The sequence below is a fragment of the Aotus nancymaae genome, unplaced genomic scaffold, assembly GCF_030222135.1.
Source record: "Aotus nancymaae isolate 86718 unplaced genomic scaffold, 86718_ANA_hifiasm-v0.15.2.pri h1tg000021l, whole genome shotgun sequence".
NCBI lineage: Eukaryota > Metazoa > Chordata > Mammalia > Primates > Aotidae > Aotus > Aotus nancymaae.
Window position 1 is genome coordinate 1113859 of NW_026988433.1, and position 12912 is coordinate 1126770.

Here is a 12912-nt window from a genome sequence, read left to right on the forward strand (position 1 = left end):
ACATCCCACCTATCTACTCTCCAAAATCATCCTAAATACCCCTACACACACACCTACACACGCACACACACACCCCCCAGCACATCCTCACATCCCACCGACCTCCTCTCTAAAATCATCCTACAGGGAGGGGACACACACACACACACCCCCTATACACACACACACACACACACACACACACAGCCGTACATACACAGAAACACACAACTACCTCATTTGTATCCCTCAGACAAAATGGAAACCATCCCCCAAATGGCTGAATGTTTCTGAAACTGACATACTAATCTACTTATTTTATGAAATTCAAACTCGACAGCAGTTTTTTAACCAATGGAATACTTAAAAAGAAGAAGAATTAACAGACAAGCGAATAATTTCCCCAGAATGCAGTCATGGTGCATGAGCCAGATGGAGGGCAACTCACAGTCAAGGCCCCGGGAGCCACCGGCGACGCCAGGCGCTTGTTGATGGACTGGAAGGTGGCGGCTGGAACCCCTGCGATGGTGTTCACGATCACATTTCCACTCACGGCGCCTATGGAGACAGGCGGGCGTAAGGCAACAGCGCCAGGAGAAACCGAGTCCACAGTTTGGCATTTCTGTATTTGTCTTACCAGTGGGTATGCTCGTCCCAGTAACTGACGTTTTAATGGTTCCTGCCTATTGAAAAAAGAAAATTCACTTGAATTTCATGTCAGGCTCTCCCCTGCGTAAACTCTCCAAAGGCTCCCACTTACTCAGAATCAAATCCAAACTCCACCACGTCCACACAGCCACCCAGGCTGACTCTGGCCCCCGTCCCAGCCTCCCTAGCTCATTCCAGCTGGCTGTCCCCGCGCCCCCACCCCACTGTCCCTCCGTCGCTCTGTCCCTCGCCGCGAGTCCAGCCACGCAGGCCTCTCCGGCCCCAGGTCGGCCAAGCTCAGGGCCTCTGTACTTGCTGTTTTTGATCTTCTCACGACCGATTCCTTGTCACTCAGGCCTTAGCTCAAATGCCAACTCCTCAGAAAGGTGTTTCCTAAAAAGCCAGTTCCGCCGTGTGCCACCCTGACTCCTTCCCGAGAGTATTTAAAATGACCTCTTTAGCTGCCTCCCTCCCGTGGGACACAGCTCTGGCGCGTGGGCACTGCCCATCTTGCCCAGCTTGCACCAGGCGGTCTTCACACAGACATCTTTCGAATAAATGAGGAATGAAGTTGCCCAAGTACACATAAAAATTCCACTACAGCAAACGATTTTTAAAAACTATTGCAGGAAATGGTTCCACGTCACAAAAAAATCTTTATGCCTGCCTGGTAGTCCAGAGTGTGGGTTTCCCGAATGTGGCACAGCTCCTGTTCTCTGCAGGTGTGATTCTGTGCATGTGATTTCGGTGTCTGTGTGGCACACGGACGCACACAGTTCGGAGACGCACAGAGCATGGGGTGCGCAGCCGCAGTCTGCAGGTCCTCACCCTGCCTTTCTTTTCTCTATGCCTCTTGTGCGCTTTACAGCTTTTCTACAACAGGCATTAAAGACTGATGTGTGTGGGTGAGCACAAGGGGCCATGCTGTTGGGAGACGCCAGCACAGCAGTACCTGCTCTCTAAGTGTGCAGGAAATACAGAGGGGATGCGTCGCGGGGATGTTTTACAAAACCAGGCAACTCCAAACTTCCCAATTACCTCCACTGAAAGGAGCCACCTCTACCTGCCACATCCAATGAAACCACTAAGCCCACAAAAGCCCTGGAGGAGAGAAATGGCAGAATCTGGATGAAAACACACACTTCCCATGGGGTGAGACCGAGCCTTTCCCATTGCTTCAGAGGAAGGCCTACAGGCTGGAAACGTGGCAACAAGTCTCCGTTTTAACAAAAAGCACTTGAAGCAAGTGCGCGTGTGGGTGACTTCCCGAGGAGAGGAAGCCAGTGGGGAGGCCCCTGCTCACCAGCACGGCGGCACTGCCCCCCGTTGTGATCGCGGGCTGCGCCTTCGCTGACGCCTGCGCAGGCTGCGGCTGGGTCTGGGGCTGCGGCTGGGGTTGGGGCTGCACGGCTGGCGGCCCTGCTGGCGGCTGGCTGCCCGCTGCCTGTGGTTGTGGCAGTGGTGGCGGCGGCTGCTGCGGGGGTGGTGGGGGCTGCGGCTGGGGTGGGGGCGGCTGGGCCACGGCTGGCTGCTGTGCCTTCTGCTGATCAGCCAGAGCCTGAGGGGCCGGGAAGGAAGAGGAGCCACTGGAGGGGCAAACCCGGCCTACACACCCCCTAGATGAAGTCACAGCCACCAGATCTTCCCACTCAAGCAGAAGGGCCCAGACGGCTACCTTTTTCTCTTTTGCGATTCGCTCTGCACGGAGAGATGCGACCTGGATAGGAGGCAGTGGCTTGTCATAGTTGATTCCACTGAAAGACAGATGAAAAGGTTAAAACATATAGGCAAGTTTTAAGGTGGACAAGTGCCCTAGACACCCATGCTGTCACATGCCGGGGCAGCTCAAGAGATGAGGACACGAAGCCAGGTGCCCAGCGAGCCCTGCAGGAGATGAAGCCGCCTGGACCCCGTCCTCAGCCTGGCGCCGAGTCCTCTTCCTCCTGAGGCCGAGCTCGCCCGCTCTCTGGGAGAAGCATCTCTGAACGCATCCCCAGCATACCTGCAGCAGCCCCCACACCCACAGCCCGCCTCATGTGTCTGCACCGTACTCTGGAAAATCACCGTCTATCACCGCTGGGAGGACGCCCTCGAGTTCATCTCCAGTGAGGTAAAGGGAGGGCGGGACTGCGCCTCTCACTCCCCACGGAGTGCCCAGCCTCCACACCGTGCAGGCTCATAGCAGGTCAATAAATATTAGTCCGGTGAATTCACTCTTCATTTAATTGACAACATGAATCAAATGCCTGGTCTGGGCGTCTAGGCACTAGTAGAGTCCCAGTGACCACAGCACTCACATCAGAGAACCAACAGGTCAAGTGTGCAGTAGGTCTGAAGATGTACTGCCTGCTATGAAGGAAAAGAGCAGGGCAGGGGTGCAACTCTCAACAGTGTGCTCTGAAAATGGAGGGCGGTCAGAGAAGCCTGGCGCACCGTTGCCAGCACACTCTGGAAGCACCCCGGGGCCAAAAGTCAGGCCCAGGCAACTGCAGAGCATGGGCAGAAGGGAGTCCTGGGAGATGGGCTGTGAGCTGACGCCCTCTGACAAGGACCGCTCTGCCACTGTGTGGAAAGGGGGCCACAGAATGAGGAAGCCTCAAACCGCCACTGTGTGGCAACAGTGCCTAAACCAGACGCACACCGTTTCATCAGAGCAGATCTCCTTTCCAACGTTTTATGGGAAGAGTCAAACGGTCAGAAACACTGCAGATACCCACGTGCCTGGCACTAGGGTTCCACTCTGGGGTTCCGCCATCCGAGTCTCACCCCATGGACTTTCTGGCATCCACCCATCCATCCATTCCTCTTGGCATTTCCCCTATAGAACTTCAGGGAAGTTCACACACCCCTAAGCGTGACGTGTTCTTAAGACATGGCTGGGATGGGCCCACTGGCTCATGCCTGTAATCCCAGCACTTTGGGAGGCTGAGGTGGGCAGATCACCCGAGGTCAGGAGTTCCAGACCAGCCTGGTGAAACCCATCTCCACTAAAAAAAAATACAAAAATTAGCTGCGCGTGGTGGCAGGTGCCTGTAATCCCAGCAACTCGAAAAGCTGAGGCAGGAGAATTGCTTGAACCCGGGAGGTGAGGGTTGCAGTGAGCTGAGATTGCGCCACTGCACTCCAGCCTGGGCAACAGAGCAAGACTCCGCCTCAAAAAAAAAAGATGTGGCTAAGAAAATCAGTGCCTGAGAGGCAGGGTGCGAGGAAGAAAGCCCCTTGTGGTGGACCGCACAGCCCTGGCACACTCAGCACATCTGTCAGCATCTTTCCCTACCGAGGGCCGGCAGGGACAATGCCCATAACACAGAGACAGGGCAGGGGCCGTCCCACGCACACCCCAGCCCACAGCAGGAGAAGTGCCGTCTCTCCCTCGGGCTCTGCGAGATGCCACGTCCAGCTGATGCCTGAATATGCTAAGTGCATAACGATTTGCTGAACTCACTCAACTCAGATGACACTGGAAGGAAATCCTTCCCAAGAGTAACAAATGTGTCACAAACAGAGAAATACCTTTCTGCTAACACAGACGCGTGCTTGGGGTTCTTCTGAAAGGGATTCATGCCAAGCCTGTGGTATAGATGGTGAGACAGCAATTACTAAATAAAGAAAACATCTGAAGAAGAGTATGTTAAAAACACATCAAAACCAAGCTTCACACAATCTACTCAGTCATAATTAATGTAACATGCGCACTTGGGAAACATACAGAGGTTTGATTGGGGGGCTCCTCTTGCCCGCAGTCATTTTCATTAAGTCAAAGTGGCTCGTGTACAGCTGGGTGTGTGTGGCATTCTCATCCTGGGCATAGATCTGGCTCGTACGGAGAGGACGGTTGTTTTTACTCTGAAACGAAAATGACAAAGAGTCCATCCAAATTAGGCAGCAAGGACAGATGGTAGCACTGGACACAGGGCTCGTGGGTGGGAAAAGCCTGACACGAACTTCCTTTTCTTAGTCCTTCTTTCCAAGTGCAGGCCTGACCCGACAGCAGCAGCATTAAGTGGTGTCCCTGCAGACTGCTACGACGCTCCCCAGCCCATACTAACTCTTTCCGGGTGTTCTCTCATGTAAGGCCCATAATCACCCAAAAAGAGAGAAGGTCTTCACTGTGGGCTGAGGGAACAAAACAGGTGTGCAAAGTGCCCGAGGTCACACAGCAGGTGACCGTGTGGAGCGGGCTGTGAGCCTTCACCTGCTAACACCAAGAGGCAGTGCAGACCGCCCTGGACACCACTGTCCTCTGTCCATGGTGGACAGTGAAGCTGGTGCACACTCAGTGGTATCTCAAAGTACATTTTTGGGGGTCTTTAGTCATGCTTGTGCCTGGCAGTCTTTCCTTCACAAATTGCACAGCTAAACAATGGGTCACTGAAATGTGGGCTGCTTACTCCCAAGACATCTTAGCATCCTGCAGAATTTTAAAGCAATTCCTTATTCTGTGAAGTGAACAACTATCCCAGGGATGCTGTCTGTGCAAGGTCAAGGTCACAGAGGCAGCGAAAAGTCAAGACCAGAGCTCAAGCACCTCCTTCCTCACCCAGGGCTCTTCCCCCGTGCTCCTCTAAACTCGTCATTCTCATGAACAGGCGTCAAAGAAAGTATGCCAAGGCGAAAACCAAGACTCTCATATGCCACAGCAGTACAGGTCCAGGTACGGGTGTGTCTGCGCATGCACACGCATACATGTCTGTGTGCACACGTATCCTCCACTGTTAGAGGAATGCCCTAAATTCTGAAGGCAACGCCAAGGACAACCAGAACTAGAAACCAGCATGCAACGCCACATCACGTCAGTCTGCTTCCAAACACTGCACTATATAGGGAAGCATCTCCTCCTGTCTGTCAGCCTAGGAGGAAGCAAAGGGAAGTAGGAAGAAGGGGTGCGTAAGAGCAAGGCCAGGCCTATCACACATGACGCTGGACAGCTAAGCTGAGCCAGGCCAGAGGCAGAAAGACTGTGTGTCTGGAAACGGAGCTGCTGTGCAGGTTCTAACTGGCATGAATGCCCCTACCCACGTGGTACGCTGGAGCCCCGCAGGCTCTGAGAGGTGGGGCTGTCCCACTCACATCCATCCAACCACTGTCACTGTCACAGGCTTCCACAGGGTGTGAGGGACACAGAGGCTCTTGTAGGGGGCTCGGCAAGTCACTGTGGGGTCCTCTAATGCAAAGACGCTCATCTTTTACATACAGAATGAGAGGCTCTGGAGAAAATTCTAGGTCTCAGATTTCTGTTGATTCCTAAAATACAGGTTAAGACTGAATCTTACTCCATGCTTCCCTGCACAGGCTCTTAACAAAGTGCTCCAACTTACTCAGAACATCACCCTCGGCTGGGTGAGGTGGCTCAGGCCTATAATCCCAGAACTTTGGGAGGCCGGGGCGGGTGGATAACCTGAGGTCAGGAGTTCGAGACCAGCCTGGCCAACATGGCGAAATCCCATCTCTACTAAAAATCCAAAAATTAGCCGGGCATGGTGACAGGCACCTATAATCCCAGCTACTTGGGAGGCTGAGGCAGGAGAATCACTTGAACCCAAGAGGCAGAGGTTGCAGTGAGCTGAGATCATGCCACTGAACTCCAACAACGAAACTTCGTCTCAAAAAAAAAAAAAAATCACCCCCACACCTTATAAATATTTTCGCCTTCTTCTTTGGATTAGCTTCGTAAGTCAGCTATAAGAGAAAAAAGACATTAGCTTTACTTTTTTCCATGATAAGGTAATGGCTATTATTATGAAGGCTTCCAAAACATAGAAACCTAATGCCAAGAACACAGAAAACCTAATGCAAGATTCCAGGAAGTCTTTTTGGTGAAGGCACCAGAAAGGGGTATTACAAAGAAAACTTGCTTTTCTACGTTCGACAAAAATAAATAAACAAACAGTTTGAGATAAGTGTTTTTAGAAAAAGGAAAACCAAGGTGACTGAAAGCATGGGTACAGAAATAAATGAAGCGTGACGCTCGCATCCTGAGGATGGATCTGGCTCCTACGGAGAGAATGCAATTCTCACAAATTAGAAATAAAAGGCTGAAAATGACAAAAGTGCAGAGAGCTCGCCTCTATGGTACCTGCCCCACCCTGTCCCACGCCAGAAGACGTGCCACAGCTCCTGTTTGGATGGGCTCCATGAGGTGAACTGAAAGGCGGTGGTCCCTACAGGCCAGCACAACATCTGTCCTGCAAGTGAGGCAGCACGTCCCCAGAGGGGTGTGGATACCAGCAACGTGAGTACAGCAGAGCATGCAGGGGCTGCTGGTGTCGGGGCTCTGGATGCTGTCCTGAGGACAGAAAGGCAGCCAAGTAACAAGAAGGAGGTGCCTGAAGAAAGCCAGATGCAGAACGGAGAGGGATGACTCAGCTCGAGGGAGGGCACGCCGCAGCACGCCTGCATGTTACTGACCAGCCACCTTGCCTCTTCTGCGGTCAAGCTATAAACCACACAGCTGACTTCTTACATGAAAGACCAATGACTTGACTATACTACATGTAAATAACACCTGCAATACTTATAGTTAACCCTGGAACAGAGAATATTATGCTTGTCAAAATATTGCAGCAAACTAGTCATCTGGCACCAAAATAGCAGAGGTAATACTAACTAACTTTTCTTTAAGTCAGCCATGGTCAAAACAAAGCGAGAGGTCTTATCTTTTCATTCATCCAAAACCTCCTTGGAAATGGATATACACACGACCAAGTATTAGGATGACACCCTCACTATCTTAGAAATGACCATGGCAGTGCAAATGTTGGTATCAGATAAAACATCAGGTATGAGGCCTGCTGCCAACACCAGGCATGATCCTAGCGAGCACTACGTGAACACCTCCAGCACTGCTCATGCCACAGGCAAGGCACAGTGCAGACATCTGACCTCGGAGATGGACTTTCACCACAGACTCATGGGGACGAAGAAGCCCAGTCACTGAAGAGCAGACCAGAGCCAACACTGCAGGCCAAGGCCACCGCACCTGCCTGTGTTCTCCTCGGAGACAAACGAGGCCGTGCTCACCTTTCCCTCCTCTCGCGGAATGATGACGTTCTCGTAGCGATTCCGGCACTGTTTAGAAGAGCGGTAGATTCGGCTACAGGAGTTAACGACGTCACTGACAAGATCCCAGTTAGGTGTGTGAGCAGGTGACACGATTGTAAGATTCAAAGGCAGCTCCAATAACTGCTTTACAGCCTAGAGAACGAGGTTTCAGGTAAAACAGGTGAATACACATCAGGTCAGAAGGTCTTCCCTCTTGCCAACTTCCCTCGTATTGAGTTGGATGAGCAGACGTGGGGGAGAAAAATGACCAGTCGTGACTCTTCGCACGAAGACCACACCCACTCACCTGCAGCAGCGCCCAGTCCTCACTGATGAGCCACTCGGGGTTGTCTTGACCAGGCTCGGCTGTGGGTTTGGCAAAAGTTGGCAGGGGCTTGGCGAATGGCGCCTGCTGTTTCAGCAGAATATTCTTCTTCTGCTCCTTGCCCTCTCTGCGAATTTTCAGCAGGCCTGGTGTTGCTCGGTCAAACAGGGAGCGAGGAGGGACGACCGCCTCCCCGTGACGCTGCTTCTTCTTCCTGCCTGCAGCTGAGCAGAGAGGCTGTCTTCAGCAAGACAGTAAACCAGGGAATTCCACAGTGGCAGGCAAAACACAAAGGAAACAGTCGGGCAAGTCTGCAGGTGCCTGGGCAAAGAGGCCACAGAAAGCATCTGCCAAAGACAGTACCGCCCTTGGGCCTTCACGGCCAATTAGAACGAAACGCAAACACAACCTATGTGGCCCTGAAGCAGACAGGCAGACAGCAGAAAGTGACTGACGTGCGGGGACTCCGCAGGCCAGCGTCACCCAGGTCATGCGACAACCTCCGGGTGCGCACCTGAGGGGTCTGTCTTGTGCCGCTTCCGCTCCTTCCTGACATACACGGGAGGCAGCTTAGCCTCCGGGATGGGAGCGGCTTCATACATGAGACACATGACCGAGTCGAGGTAGATGTCGCTGTCATCCTGTGGCGGAGTGGGCGGGGTCCAGAGCTGCAAGGAGAAAGGAAGGCCCATGAGATGTGGAACTCACAGCAAGCTGCCCATGCAGACCCAAAGACAGAGGGCAGCACTCACCGGCATGACTTCCGTCTGCCCATCGGCATCTTCGCAGACGTACTCCTGGAGGGAACATGGCAAGCTTTAACTTCCACTAAGTCTCAGTTTCATGTTATAAGCCATAAACCATTTACCTTCATACTTATTAAGTCTTCCAAATAAGTCTGATCGACATGACTATTTATAAGACTTATAATGTGTTTTAGTCAGACCTGGCAATATAAATCAAGGAAAAGTCAGTATCTAACTGACAATCTCAAAGTGTCAGTTTTTAAGAAAATGATGCTTTGAGAACATGAGCGAGGTTGTTTTGGTATGAGGGGGTAAAAACTCCTAGGCTTTCTCATGTCAGTGCGCACAGACTTTGAATAAGCCAAACAAGGCCGAACTAGTGCCTCTCAGCAGGAGGGCAGGAGGCCCGGGGCCAGGTACCATGCTGTAGGCATCCTCTCGTGTGTAGGTCAGGAGCTCCGCCTCCTCCTGCTCCAGCCGCAGCCGGGCCTCCCGCTCCTGCAGGGTCTTCAGGTTCCAAGACTCCCACGCCCTCACTGCAGTCAACACTGCATCCTGATGGGGAGAGCAGCAGGCACTTTCAGGATCAGAACCGCAGCTCGGCACAGCCCCCGAGTCCCCGTTCCAGGTCTCCCTGCTGTCTCAGAGCCACAGGTTCTCTACACATACTGCCCCGCAACCCATCACCCCACAAGCAACAGCCTGCTGCAAATCAAATCAAAGACACTGAGGGGAGCACGGGCTCCACGGTCCCCAGGAGGGGAGCACAGGTGGTGCCACCATCCCTAAGGGCTTCTCAAGACCCTTCATTTTAAGCTAGTTTCCATACTGGTGGCTTTTGTGACTTTAATGAAGTCACATTTACTTCAAATCAAATTTAACTCTGAAAATACTGAGTTTTTTTTACTGACCAAAGTTCATTCTCTTACCTCACTGTTTTTCTCTTTTTCTTGCTCAATGGAAGTATGAAATAATTCCAGGTAATTTAAAGCATATTTTTCAATTGGTGTAAGCTGTTCCAAAAATATATTTTTTGAATAGGGTTAATAGCAAGTTAATAAAAATCAAGTTCCTTAAACAACCCACTCACCAACACTTGAATCAAAAAATTGATTTTTCTTGGTTGAAGTAAACCATAAATATTTCATAGAAGGGTCAAATTTTAAAATATCTAGTTGTAAAGGGAAACACGCCCAAACCTGCTCCATGAAGTCAGCCAGTTCCTCTAACTGGGATGGTTCTTCATCACATCGCGAGTTTTCAGAGTCTGATGACAGAGCATCAGCGTGTGGAACCGGCACCCCTTCCTCTGCGGACTTCTGGGCATCCTCCTCCAGATACTCAATACTCTTCAGGGCCTAAGGAAAGTCTATGTTTAGACTGCCCTGATAGACTTTTAAAATGAGGGGAGTTGAAAAAGAGCTATCCTATGTAAAGTTAACGGAGATGCCTGCACTGTAATCAGTCAGGCTCCATAAAGGCAACTCACTCCTTCCCTTGAGGTCCTGTTACAGGTGAAAATGATAAGGTACTTAGGGAATACAAAAAATGAGGAGGGAAACCTCCTGAGCCTTCCTGATCTTAGTACTGACTTGGATAGGCAGGCCCCACGGAATTGCTGAGAACTGACGAAGACAAAGCATGCCAGGGTGCCCAGGGCCAGTGAAGCTCCGAGACCAAGAAAGGCCCAGAAGGCTCCATCTCTGACCCGCTGTACACCACTGCCTGCAGCTCCTGACAGACACAACAGGACAGAGGCTGCTGTCCAGGAAACAGACAGCAGATGGACAGCCCGATGTTATGGCAGCCAGAGAAAGTCCACAGCGAAATGCAGCATGGATAACTAGAAACATACAAGACAGCTTTATCACAGTGCAAGACATGCCGCGTAGGATGAGGAGCTGCTCCCGTTCATCTGCCAAAACAGTCAGGAACACACATCTGATAGTTATCAGCAGATGTGGGCAAAAGACATCTGAGATGGAGGAATGCTTTTTAGTTAGAAGATATAAACTAGAAACGGGTACAATCTGCTCCGGGGCGATCTGGAAAACACACAAAGTTATAAAACGCTACCTTGACACTGTACACAGAAGTTACTGCCAGACAGGGGGTGCACCTCCACAGCAAACATAAAACAATGCAACATGTAGAAGAAATAAGAGGAGGGTGCATGGTGGCCTTCAGGACGGCAGGGAATCTCCTCAGAAGAGCACAAAAAGCACCAACTATAAAGACAGAGGATGTGGGCCCTGGATGGTGTCAGAAGTAGGAACTTCTCATTAGCACGCAGCGTTTAAAAAGGCAAAGCACAGAATGGGAAAGATCCGTCATGTGTATCCAAGAAAAGCCTTTTATCCGGAATAAAGAACTCCAACAAGTCATTCAGAAATAGAGACAGCTGGCCGGGCACAGTGGCTCACGCCTGTGATCCCAGCACTTTGGGAAGCCAAGGGAGGCAGATCACCTGAGGTCAGAGATTCAAGACCAGCCTGGCCAAGACGGTGAAACCCTATCTCTACATCTCTACTAAAAATACAAACATTAGCCAGGCATGGTGGTGTGCACCTGTAATCCCAGCTACTTGGGAGGCTGAAGCAGGAGAATCACTTCAACCTAGGAGGCAGAAGTCGCAGTGAGCCAAGATCACGTAACTGCATTGCAGCCTGGGCGATGAGTGAGACTCCATCGTTAAAAAAAAAAAGAGATAACCCAATTTAAAAAAAATTGAGAAAGCTCTTGGCATTTCTTTAAAAAGTACCCAAACTGCCAGTAAACATATGAAGAGGCACTCAAACTCATCAGTCAGCAGCAAAACTACAAATTAAACCACAATGAGACTATCCCACATCCACCAGCAGCTACAGTGAAAGCCTGCACACCACCACCCGCAGCAACCCCACAGCAGGAGCATCCCCGGCACAGCCACGGCACCTACTGCAGTCAAACATATGCAGCCTGAACGGCGCACGCGTGCTTATCAAAGGCCATGGGTAAAACCATCCACAGGAGCACAATTCAAATTAACAACTCCATCACGTCCACCAGCTGCAGCTCTGATAAGCTGCGGTATATTCACACAGAACTCTAGACAGCAGAGAGCAGTTCACGACTGCTACGCACAAGAGGCCAGACGCAAAGGAAGAGCACTCCACGTACACAAAGTGCAAAAGCAGGCGGTGCTGTCCAGATGCACAAGAGGCAGCAGCGCTGGGGGTCAGGCCTTCTGAGGAGCCAGCCGCATCCTCCTCCTCCACTGGATGCCGGCTACTGGGTGTGTCTACCGACTGAACGAACGCTTCTCCAGCTGGAATCTTTGTAGTGTGCACACTTTTCTGTATGTTTTTGTATGTCAACAAGGACTTTTGTTAGCACCATTTTTCAGGCACAAATCTTCTGATGAGCATTGCCACCAACACAACAATCTTATAGCCAAAGTACGGAAAAGAAAGCCCAGTCCTGTGCGGCAGGCACGAGCGCTGCGTGCTAATGTGGATCCGTCTCTGCTGGCAAAAGGCCAAGGCTAACCTACCTCTGTCTCCAGGGGCCAGTCAAGCCAGCGAGGAGCAGCTGCCCTCCTGGCACACCCACTGCAGCGAGTCCTGCTGGCTCTATCTTCCAAAGATTCCCTGCTGCCCTCCACGTCCCGCAGCTGTCCTCGCCAGCCCTGCTCGCCGGTGTTACTGCTCTGGGCCTCTTAACTGGTCCCAAGAATCCCCCTTGCCCTGTTACAACTGAGTCTCAACATAGGAGTCAGAGCGACCTCACCACAGCCCGACTCCAACGCTTCCAAGGGCTCCCTTCAGTCAGGCCCCACTGGTCACACCCTCCCCACCCCTCAGCCACACCGACCCGTCTGCTGTGGTGACCACAAATTCTCCCCTGGACTCAGCACTTCATACCTCCTCGTGAAAATGAATCACACGCTTGAGTCACTAGCGTGGTTTCTGCCTGTCTCCTTACTAGAGCAACAGCTTCATGAAAGGTGAGACTTTCTCCCATATCCCCACTGCTTAGAACAGTGCCTGACACACAGTAAGACAATCAACAAGTATGTTTCAAAAGAATCTGCATGTTGGAATACTGTGCTGCTGGGGAACAGCAAAGCCAAGATGGAACTCTCCAGAACTGCTGAGGCACACGTGGGTTGATCCCGCATCCTGGTTGCTGGGA

At 51.5% G+C, this 12912-nt stretch overlaps 1 protein-coding gene across 1 annotated transcript in view; it reads right to left on the reverse strand.

The window, feature by feature from the left end:
- Positions 1-12912, reverse strand: part of LOC105705166 (E1A-binding protein p400) — a 135205-nt gene that overhangs the window by 24697 nt on the left and 97596 nt on the right. Inside the window, exons 33-45 of the mRNA XM_064379537.1 lie at positions 9939-10097; positions 9669-9752; positions 9160-9294; positions 8746-8790; positions 8508-8661; positions 7976-8217; positions 7648-7821; positions 4337-4473; positions 4141-4197; positions 2303-2381; positions 1931-2185; positions 617-662; positions 428-537 (exon numbers count right to left, since the gene is read on the reverse strand). Of these exons, the coding sequence (XP_064235607.1) occupies positions 428-537; positions 617-662; positions 1931-2185; positions 2303-2381; positions 4141-4197; positions 4337-4473; positions 7648-7821; positions 7976-8217; positions 8508-8661; positions 8746-8790; positions 9160-9294; positions 9669-9752; positions 9939-10097 (1677 nt within the window). The remainder of the gene's footprint in view (positions 1-427; positions 538-616; positions 663-1930; positions 2186-2302; positions 2382-4140; positions 4198-4336; positions 4474-7647; positions 7822-7975; positions 8218-8507; positions 8662-8745; positions 8791-9159; positions 9295-9668; positions 9753-9938; positions 10098-12912) is intronic.